Source organism: Scheffersomyces spartinae (assembly GCF_019049425.1).
Source record: "Scheffersomyces spartinae strain ARV_011 chromosome Unknown scaffold_4, whole genome shotgun sequence".
Lineage (NCBI taxonomy): Eukaryota > Fungi > Ascomycota > Pichiomycetes > Serinales > Debaryomycetaceae > Lizanozyma > Lizanozyma spartinae.
In genome coordinates this window covers 581,598-605,201 of record NW_025065051.1, presented here as the reverse complement: position 1 = coordinate 605,201, position 23,604 = coordinate 581,598, and the positions used below count along the sequence as shown (strand labels likewise).

At 36.1% G+C, this 23,604-nt stretch overlaps 12 protein-coding genes across 12 annotated transcripts; 8 read left to right on the top strand and 4 right to left on the bottom strand.

The window, feature by feature from the left end:
- Nucleotides 1–618: 618 nt before the first annotated feature.
- Nucleotides 619–2,346, top strand: ZCF11 (Zcf11p; the record flags this gene model as incomplete). The annotated part of the gene is made up of 1 exon (XM_043194575.1): nt 619–2,346. The coding sequence occupies one exon, from the start codon at nt 619–621 to the stop codon at nt 2,344–2,346; it is 1,728 nt and encodes a 575-aa protein (XP_043050899.1).
- Nucleotides 2,347–2,706: 360 nt separating this feature from the next.
- On the top strand, nt 2,707–4,191 carry HGT18 (Hgt18p; the record flags this gene model as incomplete). Its single annotated transcript, XM_043194574.1, has 1 exon — nt 2,707–4,191. The coding sequence occupies one exon, from the start codon at nt 2,707–2,709 to the stop codon at nt 4,189–4,191; it is 1,485 nt and encodes a 494-aa protein (XP_043050898.1).
- A 601-nt stretch (nt 4,192–4,792) lies between these two features.
- Nucleotides 4,793–5,550, top strand: RPL28 (60S ribosomal protein uL15; the record flags this gene model as incomplete). Its single annotated transcript, XM_043194573.1, has 2 exons — nt 4,793–4,841; nt 5,150–5,550. The coding sequence occupies 2 exons, from the start codon at nt 4,793–4,795 to the stop codon at nt 5,548–5,550; spliced, it is 450 nt and encodes a 149-aa protein (XP_043050897.1).
- Nucleotides 5,551–5,832: 282 nt separating this feature from the next.
- On the top strand, nt 5,833–6,495 carry KQ657_003877 (5'-deoxynucleotidase; the record flags this gene model as incomplete). The annotated part of the gene is made up of 1 exon (XM_043194572.1): nt 5,833–6,495. One exon carries the CDS (start codon nt 5,833–5,835, stop codon nt 6,493–6,495), a length of 663 nt encoding a protein of 220 aa, XP_043050896.1.
- Nucleotides 6,496–6,645: 150 nt separating this feature from the next.
- ERV1 (flavin-linked sulfhydryl oxidase) lies at nt 6,646–7,669 on the top strand (the record flags this gene model as incomplete). Its single annotated transcript, XM_043194571.1, has 3 exons — nt 6,646–6,649; nt 7,054–7,135; nt 7,198–7,669. 3 exons carry the CDS (start codon nt 6,646–6,648, stop codon nt 7,667–7,669), a joined length of 558 nt encoding a protein of 185 aa, XP_043050895.1.
- Nucleotides 7,670–7,820: 151 nt separating this feature from the next.
- On the bottom strand, nt 7,821–8,345 carry KQ657_003875 (uncharacterized protein; the record flags this gene model as incomplete). Its single annotated transcript, XM_043194570.1, has 1 exon — nt 7,821–8,345. One exon carries the CDS (start codon nt 8,343–8,345, stop codon nt 7,821–7,823), a length of 525 nt encoding a protein of 174 aa, XP_043050894.1.
- Nucleotides 8,346–9,063: 718 nt separating this feature from the next.
- On the top strand, nt 9,064–10,050 carry RIB1 (GTP cyclohydrolase II; the record flags this gene model as incomplete). The annotated part of the gene is made up of 1 exon (XM_043194569.1): nt 9,064–10,050. The coding sequence occupies one exon, from the start codon at nt 9,064–9,066 to the stop codon at nt 10,048–10,050; it is 987 nt and encodes a 328-aa protein (XP_043050893.1).
- A 614-nt stretch (nt 10,051–10,664) lies between these two features.
- Nucleotides 10,665–13,448, top strand: ASG1 (Asg1p; the record flags this gene model as incomplete). The annotated part of the gene is made up of 1 exon (XM_043194568.1): nt 10,665–13,448. The coding sequence occupies one exon, from the start codon at nt 10,665–10,667 to the stop codon at nt 13,446–13,448; it is 2,784 nt and encodes a 927-aa protein (XP_043050892.1).
- Nucleotides 13,449–13,606: 158 nt separating this feature from the next.
- Nucleotides 13,607–14,365, top strand: MTR3 (exosome non-catalytic core subunit; the record flags this gene model as incomplete). Its single annotated transcript, XM_043194567.1, has 1 exon — nt 13,607–14,365. The coding sequence occupies one exon, from the start codon at nt 13,607–13,609 to the stop codon at nt 14,363–14,365; it is 759 nt and encodes a 252-aa protein (XP_043050891.1).
- A 60-nt stretch (nt 14,366–14,425) lies between these two features.
- CHO2 (phosphatidylethanolamine N-methyltransferase) lies at nt 14,426–17,089 on the bottom strand (the record flags this gene model as incomplete). The annotated part of the gene is made up of 1 exon (XM_043194566.1): nt 14,426–17,089. One exon carries the CDS (start codon nt 17,087–17,089, stop codon nt 14,426–14,428), a length of 2,664 nt encoding a protein of 887 aa, XP_043050890.1.
- A 973-nt stretch (nt 17,090–18,062) lies between these two features.
- DBP2 (DEAD-box ATP-dependent RNA helicase) lies at nt 18,063–20,503 on the bottom strand (the record flags this gene model as incomplete). Its single annotated transcript, XM_043194565.1, has 3 exons — nt 18,063–18,433; nt 18,785–18,805; nt 19,237–20,503. The coding sequence occupies 3 exons, from the start codon at nt 20,501–20,503 to the stop codon at nt 18,063–18,065; spliced, it is 1,659 nt and encodes a 552-aa protein (XP_043050889.1).
- Nucleotides 20,504–20,907: 404 nt separating this feature from the next.
- Nucleotides 20,908–21,258, bottom strand: RPC19 (DNA-directed RNA polymerase core subunit; the record flags this gene model as incomplete). Its single annotated transcript, XM_043194564.1, has 1 exon — nt 20,908–21,258. The coding sequence occupies one exon, from the start codon at nt 21,256–21,258 to the stop codon at nt 20,908–20,910; it is 351 nt and encodes a 116-aa protein (XP_043050888.1).
- Nucleotides 21,259–23,604: the final 2,346 nt, after the last annotated feature.

The window sequence follows — 23,604 nt, the reverse complement described above, 5'->3', positions numbered from 1 at the left end:
GGGATCAATTTAAATGTCATGGCTACCCGGACGTAAGCAATTAAGTATTACAACAAAAGATTGAACTACATATTGTGTCGAGCTTCAAATAATCAGATGAGCCATGAATGATCTCGATACCGTGGGACTCAAGATGGAAGATGCCGTGGGAATCAAGATGGAAGATTCCGTCCTTGATGGTAAAAGGGTATGTACATATTAGCACACGAGGACAACAACAAGGAGAGCTTTCTTATTCGATGTAACGTATCATCTTGGTGTACTTTCTGGAGATTAAACAATCATATGCATATACAATATATGGATTGTAACCTATTTTTGGTTAAGTGAAAGGAAGATTAAAATGTTTTGGGGGATGTTTGTTGCTATTATGAATTGTGTGGTTATGATGAAAGTCCTTGAAATAAACTCCAGAATAAATTTTGAAGAGTGATGATTGTATTATGAGGTGTCGAATTTTGAAGCTATGACATGATCACATTCTGTGATCAAGCTCAGTTCTAATTGTATTGACTTGCATGTTTACTCGATGTTATTGTTTAGCAAAATAAATACTAACTATTACCATAGAGAAGAAAGAAGATCGCAAGGGCATGTAACCATTGCCATAAAGCACACATGACTTGTGATGCCACGAGGCCATGCAAAAGATGTATACAACGAGGTCTACAGACATCTTGTGAAGATGCACCAAGGAAACGGAAGAAGTATTTGGCCGATGTTCCAAATAATGCATTGCATAATCCTAGACTTATACAAAGTTCATCTTCGATGATGTCTTTGACAGGAATGAATTCACAAGATCTGAGTACTTATGCTTCGCCCTTTGCTATCCCAATGAATCAAAGACTGACAGAAGCATCAACGATTAATACAGGATCAATACCTTTCCAAGCAACTATATTCCAACAGAGTGCATCGTTACCTGTTAATTACCTGAATAATGAATATTATTCCGTTGGAGAGCCGTCTGTTTCGAACTCGAATACTCAATCAACTTTGCCAGAAGTAGACGGAGATGCTGCCAATAACATGTCCAAGGTGAAAATGGAAGAAGATTCGGATCCTTTTCAAAATATTGACGAAGCGCAAAATACTAATATGGCCTTTGCACCTCGTGATAACTCAACTATAAGCAATAATAGCATTGGGTCTCAAAAGGAAATCCCTTCTAATAATAAGGTGAATGGTTTAGGTATACCAGATACTTATTCACGAAATCGAAGGACAAACTTTCTATCATCAGCTGCTGATTTAGAATATTCTACATTATCAAACATTCTTCAAGATAATTTTATGCATCATCAATCGACCTCTACGGAAGGAACCCCTAATTCAGGCTCCAACATTTCACCAGTTGTTTCACCTAATGTTAATAATTCTCATTCAATTGCAACCATGACAAAATTACCGCCTTTAAACCCACAAGCTGGCTTATCAGGTGGTGCACATCTCAATGATGGTCGAAACAACCAAAGATCATTAAATAATTATCCAACAACCAGTAATGCTTCACCATCGGATTTAAGTATGCTCAGGAAAAGTTTGTACGAAAATGAGCATCATCCCAAATGTGATGATAATATAAATCAATATTTTTTGGGTGCTACAACTGTTGAAAACCAAATACAAACCTTTCCTGATGCTATTTCTGCAATAGATAAGTTAAAGGAAACGGATGCCGCAGTATTCCAGGAACGGAATTCTAAGCTGGCTCTCTCGTTTGTGATAGGGGTTCCTCCTGATGAAAACCAAGAAATTAATACTATCTACAAGGAACCTGAAGAAATCTATGCTCGGGTGGTTAAACCATTTTCATATACACCAGGTTATCATTCATTAATTGCATATTTACGCAAAAGATTTCCTAGAGAAATGTTAGTTAAAATGGCGGAATCAATGGCAATTTATAGACCGTCATTTATTGCTTGCACCAATTCCTTAAAAGAACATGATTTAATATTTATGGAACAATGTTTTCAACGAACACTTTTAACATATGACAACTTTATTCGTGTTAGTGGAACCCCAACAATAGTTTGGAGAAGAACCGGGGAAATAGCATATGTGGGGAATGAATTTTGCGTTCTCACAGGTTGGAAAGCAGATGATTTACTACGAAATAAGTTTATTGTCGAACTTTTAGATGATAAATCGGTGGTGGAATATTTTGAACTCTTTTCTCATATAGCTTTTGGAGACTTTTTGGGAGCTACAATGACTGAATGCACTTTATTGACGCCCAATCCAGATATCAAAATACGAACAGGTTGTATGTGGACATTGAAAAGAGATGTGTTTGGAATTCCAATGATGATAATTGGTAACTTCCTTCCCATTGTATAACAGTGCGATTTATGTGATTGAACTCCAAGCAACGGGTTAAACAGAACGCAATTGGGTATTCTGTTCTGAATTTTACACGCATTTGAATACAAAGACTACCATAGCATGCGCATATTCAGTGTGATAAGTCGACTACCAATGGCCATAGAATGGCCATGGCATCATATAAATACGGCTAAGCGAGCGCTGAGGCCTGCACATACTATAGCCCCAGATTAATTTCCGAAACCAAATGCAATCCAACACAACACCCCCTTTATTCATGCTACAGCTACTTGTATAACTACGTATCATTATAGTAAACGACTTGACGACCAATTGAATTGAATTGAATTGATAGTGTACAAGTAGCCCCGTACCATGATTACTACAAGACTAGTGATAGCTATCTCGGTGATATGTCTTGGGTCCTTGCAATTTGGCTATCATATGGCTGAATTGAATTCTCCAGAAGCCATTTTATCATGTCGCTTATCGAAACCTAAATTAGGAGTTCCTTATTCTGAATCATGGTTTGGTCGTAAAGGATTCGCTGAATGTATTCCTATGGAACCTAATCAAGTTGGACTTGTGACTTCTATTTTCAGTGTAGGGGGTTTAATTGGACTGACATATGTTGGAAGATTTGCGGATGATTTTGGAAGGAAAAGAACCAGTATCATTGCTAGTGTAATCTATATAATTGGTGGATTATTCAATACGTTTGCAAATCTGTATCTGGCTTTATTACTTGGTAGATTCATTGTTGGTTTCGGTGCTGGTGGAGCGCTAGTTATTACTCCTATGTTCATAAACGAAATTGCTCCTAATGATTATAAGGGATTCTTTGGAGCCATGAATCAAGTTTCAATTAATATTGGTATTTTGATCACTCAAACGTTGGCATTGAAATGGAGTAATAATAACGATTGGAGATTACTTTTAGGCTCAGCAGCAGTGATCGCAGCCATTAATTTGGCTTTCACTGCATTTTATGTGGAAGAGTCTCCTGTTTGGTTGGCGAATAAGGGCTTCACTGGTGAAGCCATTAAGAACTTGCATTTCCTTAGAGGTGGAGATTATAATGATGCCAGAGATGAAATAAATTCATGGGTTGTTCGTCATCCTTCTTCACTGGGTACGCAAACTTCATATTCAGATGGAGTAGAGTCTGATGAGTTATTAAATTCAATGGGTGAAAATGGTGATCCAATTCCGACATCTATTAATAGAGGCACTGTCGATTTAAGTACTTATTTGAAATCTCCAGAGTACAAGAATTCAAGAATAGTTGCAACCGGGATCTTGATTCTTCAGCAACTTTGTGGTATCAATTCTATTATTTTTTATGGTGTTTCAGTATTGGTTTCAATCTTCCCTAATTATGCTGTTGTCATTAATTTTTTGATTTCGATTGTTAATGTGGTGGTTACATTCATATCTGGTACATTATTAGATAAATTGGGAAGAAAACCTTTACTTATGGCATCTGTATCCATTATGGGTATTTCCACAGTGTTCATTGGAATAGGTATAATCTATACAAGTGCCTTTTTATCTATTGTTGGAATATTCACTTACATTATTTTCTTTGCTATTGGGTTGGGTCCAATTCCCTTCCTAATTGTTGGTGAGGTAACGCAACCTCGAGCAAAAGCATCTGCCCAAAGTTGGGGAACTGCTATGAATTGGTGTGCTACATTTGTTGTTGGTTATTCATTCCCAGTATTAAAGAATTCACCACTTGGAGGTGCGGTATACTTTATCTTCACTGGTGTATGTTTATTCACATACTTTTTTGTGGATAAATATATTCCAGAGACGAAGAACACTAAGAGCTATGAAGAAGTTTGGGGTTCAATATAGGGATTTATATTATTGATTTTAACTCTATGATTAACAGTCGGGTCTTTATAAAAGTCTACTCTGCAAAACAGATTATAATAAATAATTGTAGAAATTTATAACGATAAGCTTTTAACTTAAAAATTCAAGCAAAATTATTCATCTTGTATTATCATCTTTGTAGTCAATAGCTAGAGTAAAATGCTTGCACTTGATAGTGCTGTCACTACATACTGAGTTAAATGGGTATAGTTTAGGGTTTGTACCTAACACACGTGCATATTTTTTACATGTCACGTTTGTGTAACAAGTATGTGGGATAGCTTGTCACATTTTTCAAATGAACAATCTGATCTTGCTATAACATTCAGTCACGTGATGTGATTATATAAGCACTATATTTATTTTCCAACTACACGAAGGGATATAAACATGGAAGCGCCGCATAATTTCCATCTACATACAATAATCATGATTAACGGGAGCGCCATGCTTTGACTTTGTGCTCCTTGAGAAAACTTTTCACTTTCACCTCATACCATTGGGAAATTTTGGTGTCAAGGTATTTCACTGCTCTTTTACTTATTTGTTACAAGCTAGTTTATCACCATTCTCAGCAAAAATGCCTACTAGATTGACCAAGACTAGAAAACACAGAGGAAACGTTTCTGGTATGTACTGTTCCAGCCTCAGCATCAAAGTGGATGAAAACGATTGTCATTTATTTAAAGATTAAACTGAAAGGGAAGAATTGACAAGAAGGATGAGATGAAGATGAAGATGAAAACACGAACCGAATGAAAGTAATTGATATTTCCCAATCAATGTATTCAACATGGTTTCATTCATTAGAAGATATCCTTAAGTATTCCTATCATGTTTTTCAGATTGACTTTTGTTATTGATATTTTAACGTTGTTCACTTTATATGTTTGAAATTACCACTAAATTTGTTGATCATTACTAACATTTATTATAGCCGGTAAGGGTAGAGTCGGTAAGCACAGAAAGCATCCCGGTGGTCGTGGTAAGGCTGGTGGTCAACACCACCACAGAACCAACTTGGATAAGTACCATCCAGGTTACTTCGGTAAGGTTGGTATGAGATACTTCCACAAGCAACAAGCCCATTTCTGGAGACCAGAAATCAACTTGGACAAGTTGTGGACTTTAGTTGAAGCTGACAAGAAGGACGAATACTTGAAGTCCGCTTCTGCTTCTGCTGCCCCAGTCATTGACACCTTGGCTCACGGTTACGGTAAAGTCTTGGGTAAGGGTAAGTTGCCTGAAGTTCCTGTCATTGTCAAGGCCAGATTTGTTTCCAAGTTGGCTGAAGAAAAGATCAGAGCTGTTGGTGGTGTCGTTGAATTGGTTGCTTAAGTTTAGCCTATCTCGTGTACTAAAATAATAACTTATATAAACGGTTCAATAAATCTAATGTACTAGTGAAATGCAATGTAATGGTGAAATATACTAAATGCAAAATCGAAGCATGAACTTTGCGACTACGGTTTCCTTTTTGGGGTATTTTTGTCCGATGATCTTCGCTTGGTTTTGTTGTCGTAATCATAAACACAAACAAACAAACATACTCCTCTTTGAAAACAAGGCCCAACTACGCTTTCTTGTTCAAAACTTATGGTCCGTTCATTTGTTCGAACTATGACATCTTCTGTATCACAATGGTCTCCTGAAGGAAGTGTTCCTGAAAGCATTCGCAAATTGCTTCCTAACATTAAGTCCAATGTTGGTCCCCAATCTGCGCTTGTATTTATTCAGATTGTATCTCTTTTAAAGAGTCAAAGACGTACTGGTTGGGTTGATAGAGGACTCCCCAGTTCGCAAGTTGAGTCGATTTCTGACCATATGTACCGTATGGGAGTTATCCTGATGCTTCTTCCTCGAGAGAAGGTGGATGTTGATAGATGTGTTAAAATTAGTTTAGTACATGATATTGCCGAATCACTTGTAGGTGATATACCGCCATATAGTGGAGTTACAAAGGAAGAGAAGCATAGAAGAGAAAGAGTCACCATTGAATATTTGGCTGATCTTATTCATGAATATAACCCTAAGTTTGCAAACGAAATGGCTGACCTCTGGTGGGATTACGAAAGTATTCGCACTCCGGAGGCACGTTATGTTAAAGATATTGATAAATTTGAAATGATTCAACAAGCCTGGGAATATGAACAAGCACATGGTTTGAAATACGACTTGTCGGAGTTTTACAATAGCAGACTGGGAATTGTGTCTCCAGAAATTGGAGAGCTTTGTGATGAAGTCATCCGTCAAAGAACTGCATTTATTGAAGCACATAAATAATAGAGTGTGCGTTCGCATTTGAAGAAATAGACTCATTAGCCAACAATTAAGCCAATAATTATTACTATTATACTATTAACATAGATCCTTTCATTCAAGAAAATCTCAATAGCCTATTCCATCGATTAATAAAGCATTGTATCTGATACTATGAGTAAGATAATTTTTCAATTTAAAGAGCAAAAAAATGGTAGTTCCAAGTTGCTCAAGTATGTTTATTTTAGTAGAATGTAACATATTTCTTTATAAATGCGACAGCTGAACAAGTTTATTCAGAAGCCTATTGGCATTATTCTCCTTGACTTCATATTTTACTAACTACTAATGCAATTTATAGATGTTTCACTCTACAATAAAAGCATAGTATATTAATATCGTTGTCATCTGAATCACCACTAAGTGTATCCATTTCATTTACTACTTCCTTTATGTCACAGTGTACTCGGTAGCGCACACCACTATTCATAGTAAGTATGTAATCAAGATTTGTAATCAGAACTTACTACCAACTCATCCATAACTACACTCATAAATCAATATATCTAATGCCGGAATCAGAAACTGAAGTGGAGAAGAAGAAAGAAAGTCCTTCTGTTGGTGTTTCCGGGCGTAAAATCATCTATGATAAAGATGGTAAACCGTATGTCGTATTACTATCAAGTCTCTGTGCCACCATGAAAACTTTCATACTAACTTTAGTAGATGTCGTACATGCAATACACTTCAAGACTTTCAATTTGCAACACAGGGGGGAAGTGTGGCACCTACATTCAATGTGAAGAAGCCATTGAAGAAGAACCACCCTGATACAACAAGTACTGATACAGTTGCTGGTGGGTATACTAAAGATCAACCTCCGGATGTTGAACAATTAGGTAAATCTTCATGGACTTTACTCCATTCTGTTGCTGCTACTTATCCTGAAACACCTACTTCAAAACAGCAAGCAGATATGAAACAATTCATTCTGTTATTTGGAAATTTCTATCCATGTTGGTTCTGTGGGAAAGATTTCCAAGAGTACATTGAAGCCAATGAAGTACAAACTGCTACTCAAGATGACCTTGGAAAATGGCTCTGTATTGCTCACAATGCGGTTAACAAAAAAATAGGCAAGGCCGAATTCGATTGTAACCTATGGAAACAAAGATGGAAAGACGGTTGGGAGAAATGATTTTGTAAAGAAACTTGTACATAGTTAAGAAGCGACTGCATCAATTGCATTAACTGATGTGCTCATTCACATATTTATATATAGAAAATCTTAAAACAAAATTGGCATTTTGATTTGATTTTATGCTTGTTATCTGCAAATATAGTCGATTTTATTGTTTGATGGTTCTTATCCAAGCTTCTAACTCCTCAGGGTCAAATGGGAAAGTTGGTACAAACTTATCTCTTGGTAATTGAGCTTGAAGTAGAAGAATAGCTGGAATCTTAGATCCAACAACATATTTATGCATTAACAGTTTCCCACCAGCTGTGTCAGCCCATACATTTATCAAATTAATGGAGAATTTATGAGGATATTTACTTTTATCCCCCAAGATATCAAACAATGCTTTAGTCACCTCATTACACTGAGGAGTTGCATATGTGAAGTTAACAAGTGTAGGATCCTTAAAAAGTATCAAAGGATCAATTTCATCAGCTCTTTCAATATAAGTGGGAAATAACCTATTTTGAGTAGTTATCTGATTTGGGGGTGGAGGATAGACCACCTTTTGAAGCTGAAACCATTTACCCAAATATGAAGCTATGGAGTACGACGCTCTCAGAGATATCCGAAGATAGTTGTTACCTGCTGAGACTATAGAACGATTTGATATAAATGATGTCAATCCAAACATATTGAACCTGTAATACACTGGTGGTGTATGTGATAGCAAAGGAAGCTAAACGTCAAGTTGTAGATTTTTAGGCGGCGTTCACATCCTTTATGAAACTAGTTGCTGCGAAAAAGAGACGTGATCTGAATTCCGAGAAAGACGTAACCATTTTTATTCACAAGGTTCGTACACTCTTGTTTTATTGACATGTAGCGGATGAAAGAAATATTACTTGTAATAAATACAAGTATAATGATGAAGTGATAATCAATTTGAAAGAGTGCTGCTGAAGAGCTCAACATTTCATGACATATAATACCTTTTTTGGAAACACATGACGAAGAAACTTTCTAAGCTTTCAATCTTACCATCATGTCTTGGCTACTCCCAATACAGTATAACTATTATTGAGCTAAACGGTACTTATATATTGTCGCTATACATTAGAATTTTTATGGCTGCTTATCAGTGTTGATTTCATTAGGTAATCAACAATAGCTCGTCTTGCTCCCGACTGCATCCGAGGGTCAAAGCACAGTTTGTCATCGGTCTAAACTTTACTAACGGGTGCCACACTTTACTAAGCTCGACACAAAGTCCCTCTGAAAAATTTGGTAATGCTTACACACCTACGATTATAGTTTAACATATTCCACTACACAGTCATATAGAAGTCATAAGGAATCACAGATATATATATATATATGAATAAGGAAAGTTATAATAGGCACTAGAAAACATGAGAAATAATAACTCTTCTGAATCAATCGATTTTTCCCATATGCATTTAGTTTCCCCACTGATAACACCTTCAAGGGTTCCCTCTACCCCCGTTCCAGTTACTTTATCGACTACTGGAGAAGAGGCTCGTAAACGGGAAATGCAAAGACAGCATCTTCCTGAGCTACCACAAGTGACTTGTTTAGCACGAGCCAGAATTCCTACGACTCATGGAGCAGACATCTTTCTTCACATTTACGAGAATAATGTCGATAATAAAGAACACTTAGCCATTGTCTTTGGAGAGGACATTCGTTCTCGGAGTTTATTCAAACATCGACCTCATGAATCTCAACAAGATAGAATGACAAGGGGTGCTTATATAGGAAGGCTTTTCCCTGGACGAACAGTTGCGGATGAAGATAATGAAGGTAATAAACTTGAGTTTGAAGAGAATGGAGATTTGAAAATTGATTATAAGACAACATATTCAACTGCAGATCCTGCTATTGTGCGTATACATTCAGAATGTTATACGGGAGAAACAGCATGGAGTGCTCGTTGTGATTGTGGAGAACAACTTGATGAAGCAGGTCGTATAATGGGAGAAGCAGGTCATGGATGTATAGTTTATCTTCGTCAAGAGGGTAGAGGTATAGGACTTGGAGAAAAATTAAAAGCATATAATTTACAAGATTTAGGAGCAGATACCGTTCAAGCTAACCTTATGCTTAGGCATCCAGCGGATGCCAGACTGTTTTCACTTGCCACTGCTATTTTAGTTGACTTAGGACTTGAAGATATTAAGCTTCTTACTAATAATCCGGATAAGATTGCTGCAGTTGAAGGTAGAGAACGTCAAGTTCGTGTTACCGAAAGAGTACCTATGGTGCCATTAGGCTGGAGTAAAGGAGGAAAGGGCATTAAACTGAAGGAGATTGAAGGGTATTTGAGTACTAAGATTGAACGTATGGGTCATTTGTTAGAGAAACCAATCCATACATGAAATAGACTTTCACATACACTATTTATACATTTACTTTACGTTACCCATGAACAAAGAAACTGCATTGTTTACAACAATAATATCTAATATATACAATGCATAATAAAACAAGGAAGCCTTTAGCAGCTATATAGCACTGTTACTGTTAGTGCGTATTCCCATATACCGATAAGTAATACTCAGTACAAGATATCGAATATTAAATGGCTACTCAAACCGAATAATCTAAAACGGTATGCACTTACGGAGTCACACAAGATATACAGTTTGTAGTCACCACATACTTAAATGAGTCTTTTAACGGTAGGGACACGACAAACCCCTACCTTTACCTTCAAGTACATGTTGAAATGTTCCAATCAACTGACTTGCTACTCCATGGTGTTCCTTCCTCTAGGATAGATATTAATTTTCTGAAGACACCATTGAAATATTTGGTTACAGAATAATAGTGATCTTTTAGACGAAGTCTTTCTTGTCTCCACAGGCCTCCTTTCCCTCCAATTAAACTACCGTTGTGTTATAAGCCGGTATTTGCGGTCAATTATATAGGGGATATATTTGCGGTCGGTTTTATGTAACCAAAAAAACTACTGGAAGTCGGGGTATAAATCATGGATAATACAAAGCTGTCAGATAAAGAAATATCAAAGCCTGATTCAGCAAAAGTCGAAGTGCTTGAGGCTTTCACCACCCCTAAACTTCCCTCAAAACAAGTGTCTCAATTGGGTAGAAAACCAGGTCTCGGATTGAACAGTATTGGCACTACTTCAAACGTACCGGCTTCCTTACAATTAGATCCACCTAGAAATATTCAATTATCAAGTTCAAATTCATCCAGTCAAGCAACAAAGAGGAGAAGAGTCACTAGAGCCTGCGACAATTGTCGTCAAAAGAAGGTGAAATGTGATGGTAAACAGCCATGTATCCATTGTACTGTCTATTCCTACAGTTGTACCTATGATCAACCTAATATAAGAAACAAAAGAAGTAGCAATATACCGCCTAGTGGGTTAAGTAATACTCTGATTCTCCAACAGCAACAATTAATTGCAGCACAACAGTTAGCGACAAGATCCACTACTGTTTATAATATGACTGTAGCTCAACAATTGCTAAACATGTTATTACCAAAGCTTGGATTGAACTTATTAGATGACAATAATGCTGTTCACATGGATATTGATAAGTTGGAGAAAATAATAAGTTATGTTAATTCCAAATCCAATGATTTAAAGGAAATTCAAGAGTTATATCAAGATGGTCCAACTCCAAAGAATATTTATATCGAATCTCCTATTGGGAAATCAATTACTTCTCCCACTTCTTTACATTCAAATGATGAACTGGTATTAGGAACAGATTTTAGACTAATGCTTCCTCCTAAAGAAGATGCCTTACAATTAATCCATGTTACATGGTATAAAGCCTGTGTTCTTTTCCGATTCTATCATCGTCCTTCATTAATTGATAATGTTGAATCTATTTATGCCACTGATCCTTATAACTACACCGATAAGCAACAGAAGTTTCTCCCATTCTTTTATTCTATATTGGCATGTGGTAGCTTATTTTCCAAAAAATCTGATGCAGATAAGAAGGATAATGATACTTTAGAAGATGAAGGATTCAATTACTTTTTAGAAGCAAGAAGATTGATTGATATTGCTAATGTTGGGGACATTTCTTCCATTCAAACAATTGTGATGATCATAATGTATTTACAATGCTCGGCGAGATTATCTACTTGCTATTCATACATTGGAATTGCTTTGAGAAGTGCCATTAAGGAAGGTCTTCATAGAGACTTATCAATATTCCAGAATTCAAAACGTAAGCTTTCACCCATAGAAATCGATACCAGGAAAAGACTTTTCTATACAATTTATAAGATGGATATTTATATCAACTCTCTTTTAGGTCTTCCCCGTTCTATTCATGAAGATGAAATTGATCAAGATATGCCTGTGGAACTTGATGATGAAAACGTTACCGAATTGGAATTTAAATATTCTGAACAAGGTGGTCGATTATCATCTTCTGGATGTGCCAATCATCATACAAAACTTATGTTTATTTTGGACCATATTATTAAAGAACTTTATCCAATCAGAGTGAAGAATAAACCCGGAAATCAAAATCAATTCCTGACTCCTAATCATATTCATAAGAAGGTTACTGATTTAGAGGTTGAATTGAAACAATGGCTAGATAATTTACCTATTGAATTGAAACCAACTGATCCACTGGATCCCAAAACTTCAGAGAAAATCCCGGAAAAGTTTCTTCTTGCAAATTATTATTTGCATTTGGCATTTCTCAACTGTCAAATAATGATGTATCGTCCTTTCATTCATTTTATTAGTCATGGACAACTGAATTTTGAAGGGTCTGATCCCAGATCACTTATTAGAGGTCGTAATTGCATAAAAGTGGCAAGAATGGTGGTTAAACTTGCAAACAAAATGATTGATGAAGATTTATTGGTTGGTACTTATTGGTTTTCCATGTATACCATTTTCTTCAGTATTGCATGTCTTATTTATTATTTCCATTTTGCTAATTATTACAATACTCAAAATGGGAATGGAGCCAATTATGCTGGTGTTTTATTTGATGATGATTTAAATATTGATATGATCCGTCAAGACATTGTTATTGGGAAGAAAGTTTTGGATTGTTTAAAGGGTAATTCCAATGCCAGTCTGCGTATTTATAATATTTTGAATACTTTGTTTGAACAATTGAATAGAAGAACTGCAAAGAATTCTTCCAATATCCATAGTCAAAACCTGTTGAAGGAACCAACTTTAATACCCAACAATATTAAGAATGAAACCGTTCAAACCACATTTCAAACCTTTGATTTCATCAACAATTTTGGGAAGAATCAAGGTCCAAAGACAAATACTATTGATCTACCTCCTTCGTGTAACTTTGACGCCCCAGCCATTCCTTTATCTACTGCAAATGCTAACAATATATCCCTAGTGGAAGGGATGGGCAATTCAGCAGGTTCTACTTCGTTGATATCTGGTAGTGAAGAAGCAGATAATAATATTAGGAAGGAATCATCTAAAGATAACGAAAATTATTTACCTGGAGTTTTCGATAAGCTAGATGCTCAAATATTTGGAAAGATCTTACCTCCTTATATGTTAGAGGTTAATTCCCATGCCAATGCTCTTTCTGATACTCCTAACCTCAATTCTTTGAACGGACTTAACTCGGACATGAAATCTGATGCAGTACTAAATGAAACACTGGTTTCAGATCTCCTTGACCCAGTCCTACAGAGCACTACGGGGAACAACTATACACCATCTTTGGATATGAACATTTTGGATGATACCAATAATATGGATTATTTGGATCCTTTTAATCCCATCAATAACTAGCATATACAGGTGTATACATTCATGTATATACGTTTTATTTATACTATTTATCACGTGACTCGCCCACTTGGAATCTTATATTTATTTCATTTCATCGCACATACACTCATCACCAGTACACTCATCTCTTGTACACTCATCTCTAATCTTGTTACATCATGTCGGATAGAAGGAGGATCACTGCCCCTGGAAATACATATTTCCCACGAGTGGGAGCCGAAAACAAAACTTCAACCAGACCCAGAGATAGCAATAACACACCTGCTTCATTTTATCTCACTTCTAACATAGTACTCAATGCTAATGGAAGTTCATATTTGGAAGTAGATAAGTTCATTATTCAAGCACAAGTGTTTGGCCCTCGACCAATCAAAGGGTCGTATATGGACCGAGGTTGTGTTTCTGTTGAATGTAAATTTCTGTCTCTGATACGACAGAATGGTTCAGACTCCAAGTCGATGTCTGGACTCGAACACAGAATAGCCAGTTTTGTCGAGACATGCTTGGTGCTGTCGATATTATTAGACAAGTATCCCAAATCTACTATAGACGTATTTATAAATGTGTTAGCCGCTGATGATGATGGCATAGATGAAAGCAAGATCCAAAGATTGACGGCATGGATAGTCAATTGTACTAGTGTTGCGATTGTTGATAGTGGTATAGAAGTAAAAGATATAGTAACTTGTGGACAAACATTGGTTGGTGATGAAGGGACCTTGAAAGTGGATTTACAAGGCCGAGGATTGCAAGCATTAGTAGCCATTATGCCCATGAGAAACGATGAGATTGTTGGGCTATGGATGGATGGATCGAGTAAAGGTACGACTGACTATTCGTTGGCCATGGCTTCCTCTATTGAGATGGCAAAGACAGTGCGAAGTAATATAAACTCTTATTTGCTTCAAGATCAATAAAACTTTTAACAAGATCAATAAGTGTATATTATTCTATAATTATATCTACAGTCTTTTTTTTTACTCCAACCGTTTATTGAAGTCCTCGCTCAAGTTATTCAATACTCTTTGCATTTCAATCAACTTGCGTGCCAATTCCCGCGTAGTCAACGTACCGACACGATGTGCAAAGTATTTATGGGACAATTTGATTCCAGTGGATTGACTTACCAATCGACTTACCAATTTAAGTGTTTTCACAACGTCTTCATCTTCGTTGAACTTGATTGGCTCATCAATATCAAATGATTTCAGCTCTGAAGAAGCTTCTAAATATTGTAGAATCTCCTTTTGTAAGGCATTGGCAACTCTCACTTCTATTGTGTCTTCAGATTCATCTTCAGATTGACTTGAAGCTCCTTCTGAATCCCCTTGAATCTGGATATGAGCATTTCTGATCTCAAATGGCGATGAAATACATGTGACGTCATGCTTCCCATCCAAATGGTACCGGAATTCATATATTCCTTCTTCCCAGAATAATTTCGATCCACTAAAGGTAAAAGTACCCTTGGATTTATCAAGATATGTCCAACGTCCTTGGGACAGAATTAATGTATGGTACTTGGAATACGAAGTCTGAACGACTTTATACAATCCAATCCAATCTAAAGGTGAATGTGTTTCTTCAGGTGAATGCCATTCAATAGTAATTGGATGTCCAATAATTGAAATTGGTGATTCCAATTTAATAGAGTAATCTCCATTGGAAAAGTTAAGATTCTGTGATATTTCAATCATATTCTGATTAGATAATTTGTTTTTGGATTTACGGAGCTCCTTCAAGAAAACATCAAGTGATTCAGAAAATGTAGATCTTCTTTTACCTTGTACTCCATTAGTAGTAGGATTACTAAAAGTCAGAGGGGAAGAACCTCTTCTAACCAGGTTAGGAATTAAATGTTTCTTGAATGTTTTAGTTACACCCGAATCAGTAGAAACTGCGGATTCACCATAAACTTGAATCATGTGGGTTCTTTCAATAAAGTTGAAACGGACAAAGTTATTCACAACCCAAATCAAAGTAAGAATAAAGTTTTCAAATGATGGGAATATTAAAAAGGTACCCATCAACCCACAAACACCAAATATCTGTTCAGGGTTATTCAAATAACGATAAACACCACATTTTGTAAGTAAATTCTGATGAGCTGGGATAAAGAAATCACCATAAAACCATCCAAAATATCCAATTGAATCAATAATTGAAACATTAATTAAAACTTGAGTAGCAATAAGGAATCCACCAACCAATATTCTTAAAAATAACCATTCAGATGACAGAAACACAATATATTTGGTGGGCGAACCAGACAACCATTGACATAAATTAAGACCAAAAACTGTGGCATAAGAAACATTAAGCAAAGTATTATAAATTATTGCGAAATTATTGAGTGACTTTTCTAAAGGAATATCATTTGCTAAAATCCATTTAGTATAGTATTTAAAATGATGTTGCAGCCAAAGGACAATATCAACACCCACAGATTCGATCAACTTTGTGGCAATGGCCAATTTGAATAAAGTTGAAGTGGATTTGGAAACAAATGGGAACACCAAACCATAAGTAACAACCAATAATAAGTTGATCACATCGGAAGGTCTGAATAAGTTAAAATTAAGTAAACCTACCAAAGGAGTAAAGTTATCAAAATATTTCAAGTCTTTAAATTTGGATAATCTGACAGAATTCAATTCATTCCTTGTTGGACCATAAATACGGTCAATATGAGGATTTTCAATGATATGAAGGAATACCATTTGAAGGAAATGCCCAACAATGGCAATCATAAGAACAGTATAACTTTTGGCAATTAACGCAAACCCGTAATATCCGATATATCCAATAGAATACATTGGATGAGGTACCATTTCAAAAACTCCATCAAAGATCAATTCTTCATTATTGAATTGACGGAAGAAGAAATCACCCCAATACCAGGCATAATCCTTAATAATATAATGAGCATTGCTTTTGACCCAATAATTGAAAACAATCAACACAGTACCTATGATTAATCGTGAAGCCACCAACCAAATACCTTGTTGATTAGTGTTTATGAATTGGAAATTATCCGAACAACTAGCCAGAATGAACACACATACAAACAGGACGAAATCTTGCATAAGAATCAAATCCACCAATTTACGGAACAAAAGCCAAGTATTGAATTCAGCAGGATATTTAGGATAATCTTTCATTTGTGAAGTCAACTCCCAAGCAGCCAATTTCTGAATTAAAGTAGGTGAAGCTGGAGACAGATCTTTACTACTCTTGATAGAAAATAAATCCAAATTATTAGCCCATTTAACCAATTGGTTATTCAACGATTGTTGACGTAATAAGTACCCAATACCAAAGTTATAAGCAAACCTCCAAAACAAGTAAAACGTTACAAATGATGAAAGCTGTAAAGTTGAGCCTAAAGGCAAAAAGTAAAACAATACAAAGTTCATTGCTAGCGAAACCACAATGGCTTTCTCCAAATGTGATTTTCGAATGCCCGGATTGAATAATGCATGAAGCATATCATGAGTTGTGGGAACCTCAAACTGGGTCCCGGAAAAGGTTACTCCGGTAGTCATTCTTTTAGCGGTGAACAATAAAGGCGCTTCTGTTGAAGATAACGACTGCTTTTCCACATTCACAGCTGAAGAAGAAGAAGAAGATTTTGTAGTCATTGTGTGGCGTTGATTAGTCAATGGTATTAGTTATGGCGCTAGGTCGTGTACTATGCCCAGAGACATGTATTTGAATTGTGGGGTAGTTTTGGAGCAATAGAAAAGTACCAAATAAAGTAGACAACAAGATCAACAAAAGATAATCACTTCTAACAATTAAGCAGTGAAAAGTCAATGATTGGAAATTTAATGTAAACCAATGGAAAGCAAATTCAAGTAATGTAGAAGAATCACACGACCAGTACCCAAATTAAGAATATAAAATCTTTGAATAGTGATAGCAGTTTGATTATAACCACAGCTTATTAATAGCCTATTTATACCTTATGTATTACTATTATGCTTATCTTAATGATCAAGTAATTGACACCAATATCTGCTAGTTTCTTCCAGTCATTTTCAAAAGTGAAAAATTCATGTGTGTAACTTTCACATTATATATATATTGTTGTTCTTTTGCGTGCAAGACTTGAGTAATGTCACAACTTTGGTAACTATGTCCAATTATCCGGCCAATGAGACAACAGGGCCTTGTTTAGGTAGACACCCAACAAACACATAATTAAGTGGTTTGGATCTAAATCGCATGTGATAGTAAAAAATTACTGTATATAATGAGTTGGGGAAAATATAAGAAAAAGGGATCAACAAAAATATGAGAGGCCGAATGCTGTCCGCTACTATGTTGTTCGTTACAATGTAGTCTATTGAGCGCTTCTAAGCGATTTAAGTGATTTATTCTACTCAAAGTTCATTGTGTCTCTATTATGATTAGTATCCTATTTACCTGTTCCGTTGATAGCTTTACTCTACTTGCATTATCTTGACATCATCATCAGCAATTATTGCGATACACAAATTCTACATTTGCAATGCCACATGTATTTTGCAGCCAATGTAAACGGAAATATAACCCCTTGGATTTGATCTATAACATTTATCTAATATACAAAAATAAACACTTGAATATTCTCTAGAATCTTCTGTGAGACAAAGGAGCAGTGTTGGATCCAGATTGGTAGCTTCCACCTCTACCACCTCTACCACCTCTTCCACCACGGCCACCCCAACCTCTACCACCTCTTCCACCGTATCCACCTCTACCGTATCTAATATGAGAATCATAAGATCTCTTATCAAAACGCCTCAAGTCAGCAGGAATCTCTTGGTTGGCTTCTCTCATGATCTTACACAAATCACCACCCAAGTTCTTGTTGGCTTCAGTGAAGAAGGAAACAGCAGTACCAGATGTACCAGCTCTACCAGTTCTACCAATACGGTGAACATAATCTTCAATATTACCAGGCATGTCGTAATTGATAACATAAGAAATACCCTTGACATCTAAAAAAATATGTTAGTAACTTCAGATCTTTTGACAAAAGAGTTTATCGATGGGTTAAACAGGTGTAGCACAGTATAAGGAGGCAATACGAGTATCTACAAACTAACAGAAAATGTTTGGAGAGGAGAAAGAAAAGAAGATGAAATCTTCCCTTCACATGTATATTGATCCAGAATTACATAAGAAAGACATACAGACAAAGAACTAACCGTTTCACCAAGAACATATTAGAATGAATAAAAAATCATCATTCTCTTTCAAATAACCAATGAGTAAGCCATTAAAACTGTTAAAATAATAAAATAATCATTAACAGTATCTGCATGCCAAGATCCATATCATGAACCCACTCATTCGATTTCTTGTGTTCTCTCTTTTAGCTCTCAATCTTTAAAACTTGCAATCACTCAAGTTAATCTCTGCTTTCTTATATAATTTTTGAAAAAATCCAACATGGGAAAATAGTCTCTTTCAAAAAAAAACTCCTCACATTCTTCCATGGTAAACATTTGTTGCTTGGAAACCTTTTGAATTGAATAGAACCAGCTATTCAAGGAAAACGTAATAAAATATTTGATATTTGTTTTCCCCAAAGGGTTTAAGTTTCAAGGTTGTTGTCCATGTTCAATTTGTGTTAGCTCCAATGGAGCCACTTGTATGCCTGTGGTACTAGCTTAAATAGCCAGTGATTCTCTATGCGTTTATGCCTGTTAGTAGTTCCCATGATTTGAGTATTATGACATCAAGCCATATGATTCAAATCATGATAGTAGAATGTAAAAAAAAAATCATGTATACATACCAATACCTCTGGCAGCGACATCAGTAGCCACCATAATAGGAGAGTTCCCGTTTCTAAATTCGTTCAAAACCCAATCTCTTTCTTGTTGAGCTTTGTCACCATGAATAGCCAATGCAGGCCATCCATCAGATCTCAAGTAAGTAGTGATTTCATCACAAGCTCTCTTAGTTGAAGCAAAAACTAAAGCTTTAGCTTCCTTGTTGGTCTCAGTAGCCAATTCCAAATGCTTGACTAATTTGTCTCTCTTTTCAAACTCACTGATAACTTCAACCAATTGAGTAATAGTATGAGATGCAGACAATTCTAAAGAACCAATGGTAACTTGAATAGGATCAATCAAATAGTCTCTAGCAAGAGCCTTAACTTCCTTTGGCCAAGTAGCGGACCACATTAAAGTTTGACGATCAGGTCTAATTTGATCAACAATCTTTCTGATTTGAGGCTCGAAACCCATATCCAACATTCTATCAGCTTCATCCATGACTAAATAGGTAACTCTCTTCAAGTTGGTCTTACCGGCTTCCAACATATCGATCAATCTACCTGGGGTAGCAATAACAATTTCAGAACCTCTAGCTAAGTCTCTAATTTGAGGACCCTTGGAAGCACCACCATAGATACAGGTGTTTCTGATTCTTGAAGATCTACCAAACTTGGAACATTCAGTTTGAATTTGAACAGCTAATTCTCTTGTTGGAGCCAAGACCAACACAATTGGCCCATCACCAGGTTGTAATAAAGGTTGAGCATTGATGTGAACAATAGATGGTAAAGCATACGACAAAGTCTTACCGGAACCAGTAGCAGCAATACCAACCATATCTCTACCACTCAAGGCCATTGGCCAACCTTGACATTGAATAGCAGAAGGCTTTTCGAAACCTTGCTTTAAAACTTCACTTAACACGTAATCTGGAAATCCAGCTTCTTCAAATGTAGTAACTGGTTTGGGAATATCTTCACCAACCATTGTCATATCATGCTCACGACGGAAGCTGTTAACTTCAGCATCACTTCTAGCAGCAACTACTTCATTTTCAATATAAAAGTTCTTCTCAAACTTAGGCAATGCCTCTAAATCCCAATCTGGCTTGACCAATTCAATTCTTTGTTGTTCGTAGCGACCACGGCCAGCGCCTCCTTGACGATAACCTCCACGGTGTTGATTATAGCCCCCATTCTCTCTGTAAGAACCACCCTCTCTACCGTTTCCGTGTCTGTTGTAATTGTCACCGCCGTTATATCTGTTGTTGTTAATGTAAGACATGTTCAGTTTATTGAAGAGGAGAAGGTTTAGGGACGAAACGAAAAAAAGAGGGAAATGTTTTTAGTTTTATATTTTTTTTTCCGAGGATTTTATCTCATCTCATCGCGGCTCGTAGACTTCTAAATTAGGAAGTATATGCTTATTCTGGAATTCGAGGTCATTCGCACGATGAGATGAGATAGACGTCACTGAATCAACCTGTTACCAGAAGGACCCATATAAAAATGAATCAATACGTCGTTACGAATGCCATAAACGAAGCTATAATGCTTAACAGAACTCCTTGATAGTTATCATTACATTTAATTTAATATTCTTATCAATTAAAACTATAGTACAGTAAATATATCGAAGGATCTCATCAGTTTCCAATCCCTTCAACTAATGCAAAAAAAACCTTCTTTTTATGGTTCTACGGTCAGATATCCTCCTTCTTCATAAGTGTCAACCCATTTCTTCTCAATAGCAGAACACAATTCACTCAAGTTATCTAACCCTTGATGTAATGCTTCAACAGCAGTAATGTTACCGTAAGTTTGAATACGAATATTCAACTTGTTCTCCAGCGGATGAGGAATAGAGTACCCACAGAATTCAACCTCAGGATTTTTCATAATTATATATCTAAGGGCATTACCTAATGTATGATCTTCATCAGTAATCTGAAAGGAGGCACATGTTCCATCTTCTGTTGCTCCTGCCAACAATTTGATCTTATCCAAGTCATATACCTGTTCTCCTGAATCGTCTGACATCTTTTACTACTTATAATTCCAGATAAACAATGCCGAGACCTTAGATATCTTTAACATATATGTTTTCAATGTACGAGCACCCTCGATTTTTTTTTCACTTTGCTTCATGGAAGAAGACCAGTGTATATGCAGGCCACGTACACAAACTCAATCATAACAAAACAAAACCTGAGGCTAAAGCAAGACTACGGGGGTTCTGGCTCATTGATTTTAATATAGGCCAGTTACTATTAAGAAAGTCTGTGAATACATAAGAATAGAGAAGATCCTTATAGCCGAGTGTCGGGTATTTCATAGAGTAACAGAATACTAGTGGGAAGTTTAATTAAGTGATTGCTACTGCGGCTTTTGAATACTCCATTCATTCATTCAGTCATTGATTTACTTACTTAATTATCATGTCAACAGTTGATCTTACCCATCCGTCCGAATCATATATTCATATGAGTGATATGCCATCCATGGCTGAAGATTCTGAATACACTGATACAAGTATCATTGATACTTCTCGTATCATAAGAAGAGCTCATGAAGTAGATATGGCAAGGATAGGTGACCCCCCATTACCCCCAAATAATATGGTATCAATGCACTCAACACCTTTAATTCATCGTCTGAAAGTCAATGGAGACCATGGAACAACAGATCTTCTTGATGGTCTATCACAAGATTCTAGTTCTGCAACTTTAAAGGGAGAAACAGAAATTGATAAAAGTTCGTCACCATTATTGCTTTCTAATGGGCATATGTTCACTTTTGAAGAAATCACTCTGATGTTTGCTCCTATTTTAGGTAAACGAGAGGTTATCAATACTATTTCAAAGTATACAATGGCCCCACCACTGTCTCCAAAAAATAAACAGGAATCATCTCCTACTCACAGATCGCAACAGCTGGCTCTGGAAGCGATTATTACCCCCCCAGATTCCCATGAACATATTAAAATTAACAATAATGAGCAGCAAATGCTTCTGAGTGAAACAACAGAATATACTGCATTAATGGACGAGATTCAACATTTAAAAGGTCATAATAGAATATTGCAAAATCATATACGTGACATGCGTGAACAGATTCAAGAATTAGAAGTTGACTTGGTTAAAGCAAAAAATTTGAAAGGCATACAGGATATTGATTCCAACATTTCTATAGATGAATTTGAAGTGGAACGAGAGGACACTCAAAACCAATTACAATTGAAAAATGAAATAATTGCTTCATTAGAATCAAAAATGACTAACATGAAACATCGTTTGGAAACCATCTCCAAAACAAAGCAGGAATTATCCAATGAGAACAATTATTTAATTGCAAAACATGTTGGAGATCTTGATTCAATTCTTTCTCAAAATAAAGTTTCACCTCCCTTCCAAGTTTATTATCAAAAATTACAATTGGACAAATATGATCAACTTACCAAATGCCAATTGGTAAATCTTATAAAGAATATTTTACTTACACTTCCCATAGGAGATTACGATCACCTTTCATCTAACGTTGAGTTATATGGAAAATTTATCAAGCTTACTTCAAGTTTCTTAGATGAATTGCACAGCAGATTATTTATTAACCAAACAAAACCAACTTATTACTTAAAAAAAGCTAAAAACATAGACCTGCTTCGGAAGTGTCTTGAATGCATATTGAACCAAGTCGGTAACCAATCAAAGTCATTATCGGAAGACTCCTAACATTGCTTATTAATTCTGTTCATCGTTGTTCGATCTGATTCATTACGTAAGCACTACGGTGGTTATGCTCTATTTATTCCCTCTAAAACAATGATAAGATTCAATAGGAACTAACTCAATAGTTATCCAAAAAAAGGCTTTATATAGTCTTAGAAACCAGTTACTGTCAGTTTAATGCAAATTTACTAAATTTATATAGCGTTAGAATATAAGAATATCTACATGTTGGTCGTGCACCACTCCATTTATTTCGATTAAAGGGTCACCCCTAAGTTGCTTTTCCCCACGTCCATAATAATGATAACATTATTATTTATAATTCAGCTGAGTAGCTTGTCGCTGAACACTCTCAATGGAGACCGAGACCCGTAATTGTAAACCACTTAGATGATCTGTTAACAAAAGAGTATCGTTAAAGTGCATTCTTAAAGCCTAAAAGGCTTATTGTTCTTTTCTCCCATTCGTTCAAACCTTAACTTAGTTTTTTGCGACATTCTGCGACATTTCAAGACATACTCTCTCCAACTATCACCAGGAAACAACAGACCCCCAGACTTGGTACCCCATACGTAAACTTAAACCTCACATAGATAACTACCAATAGCAATCATCACCCATTTAGAACTACAAATAAAGTAGGAATCACACGTGCTTG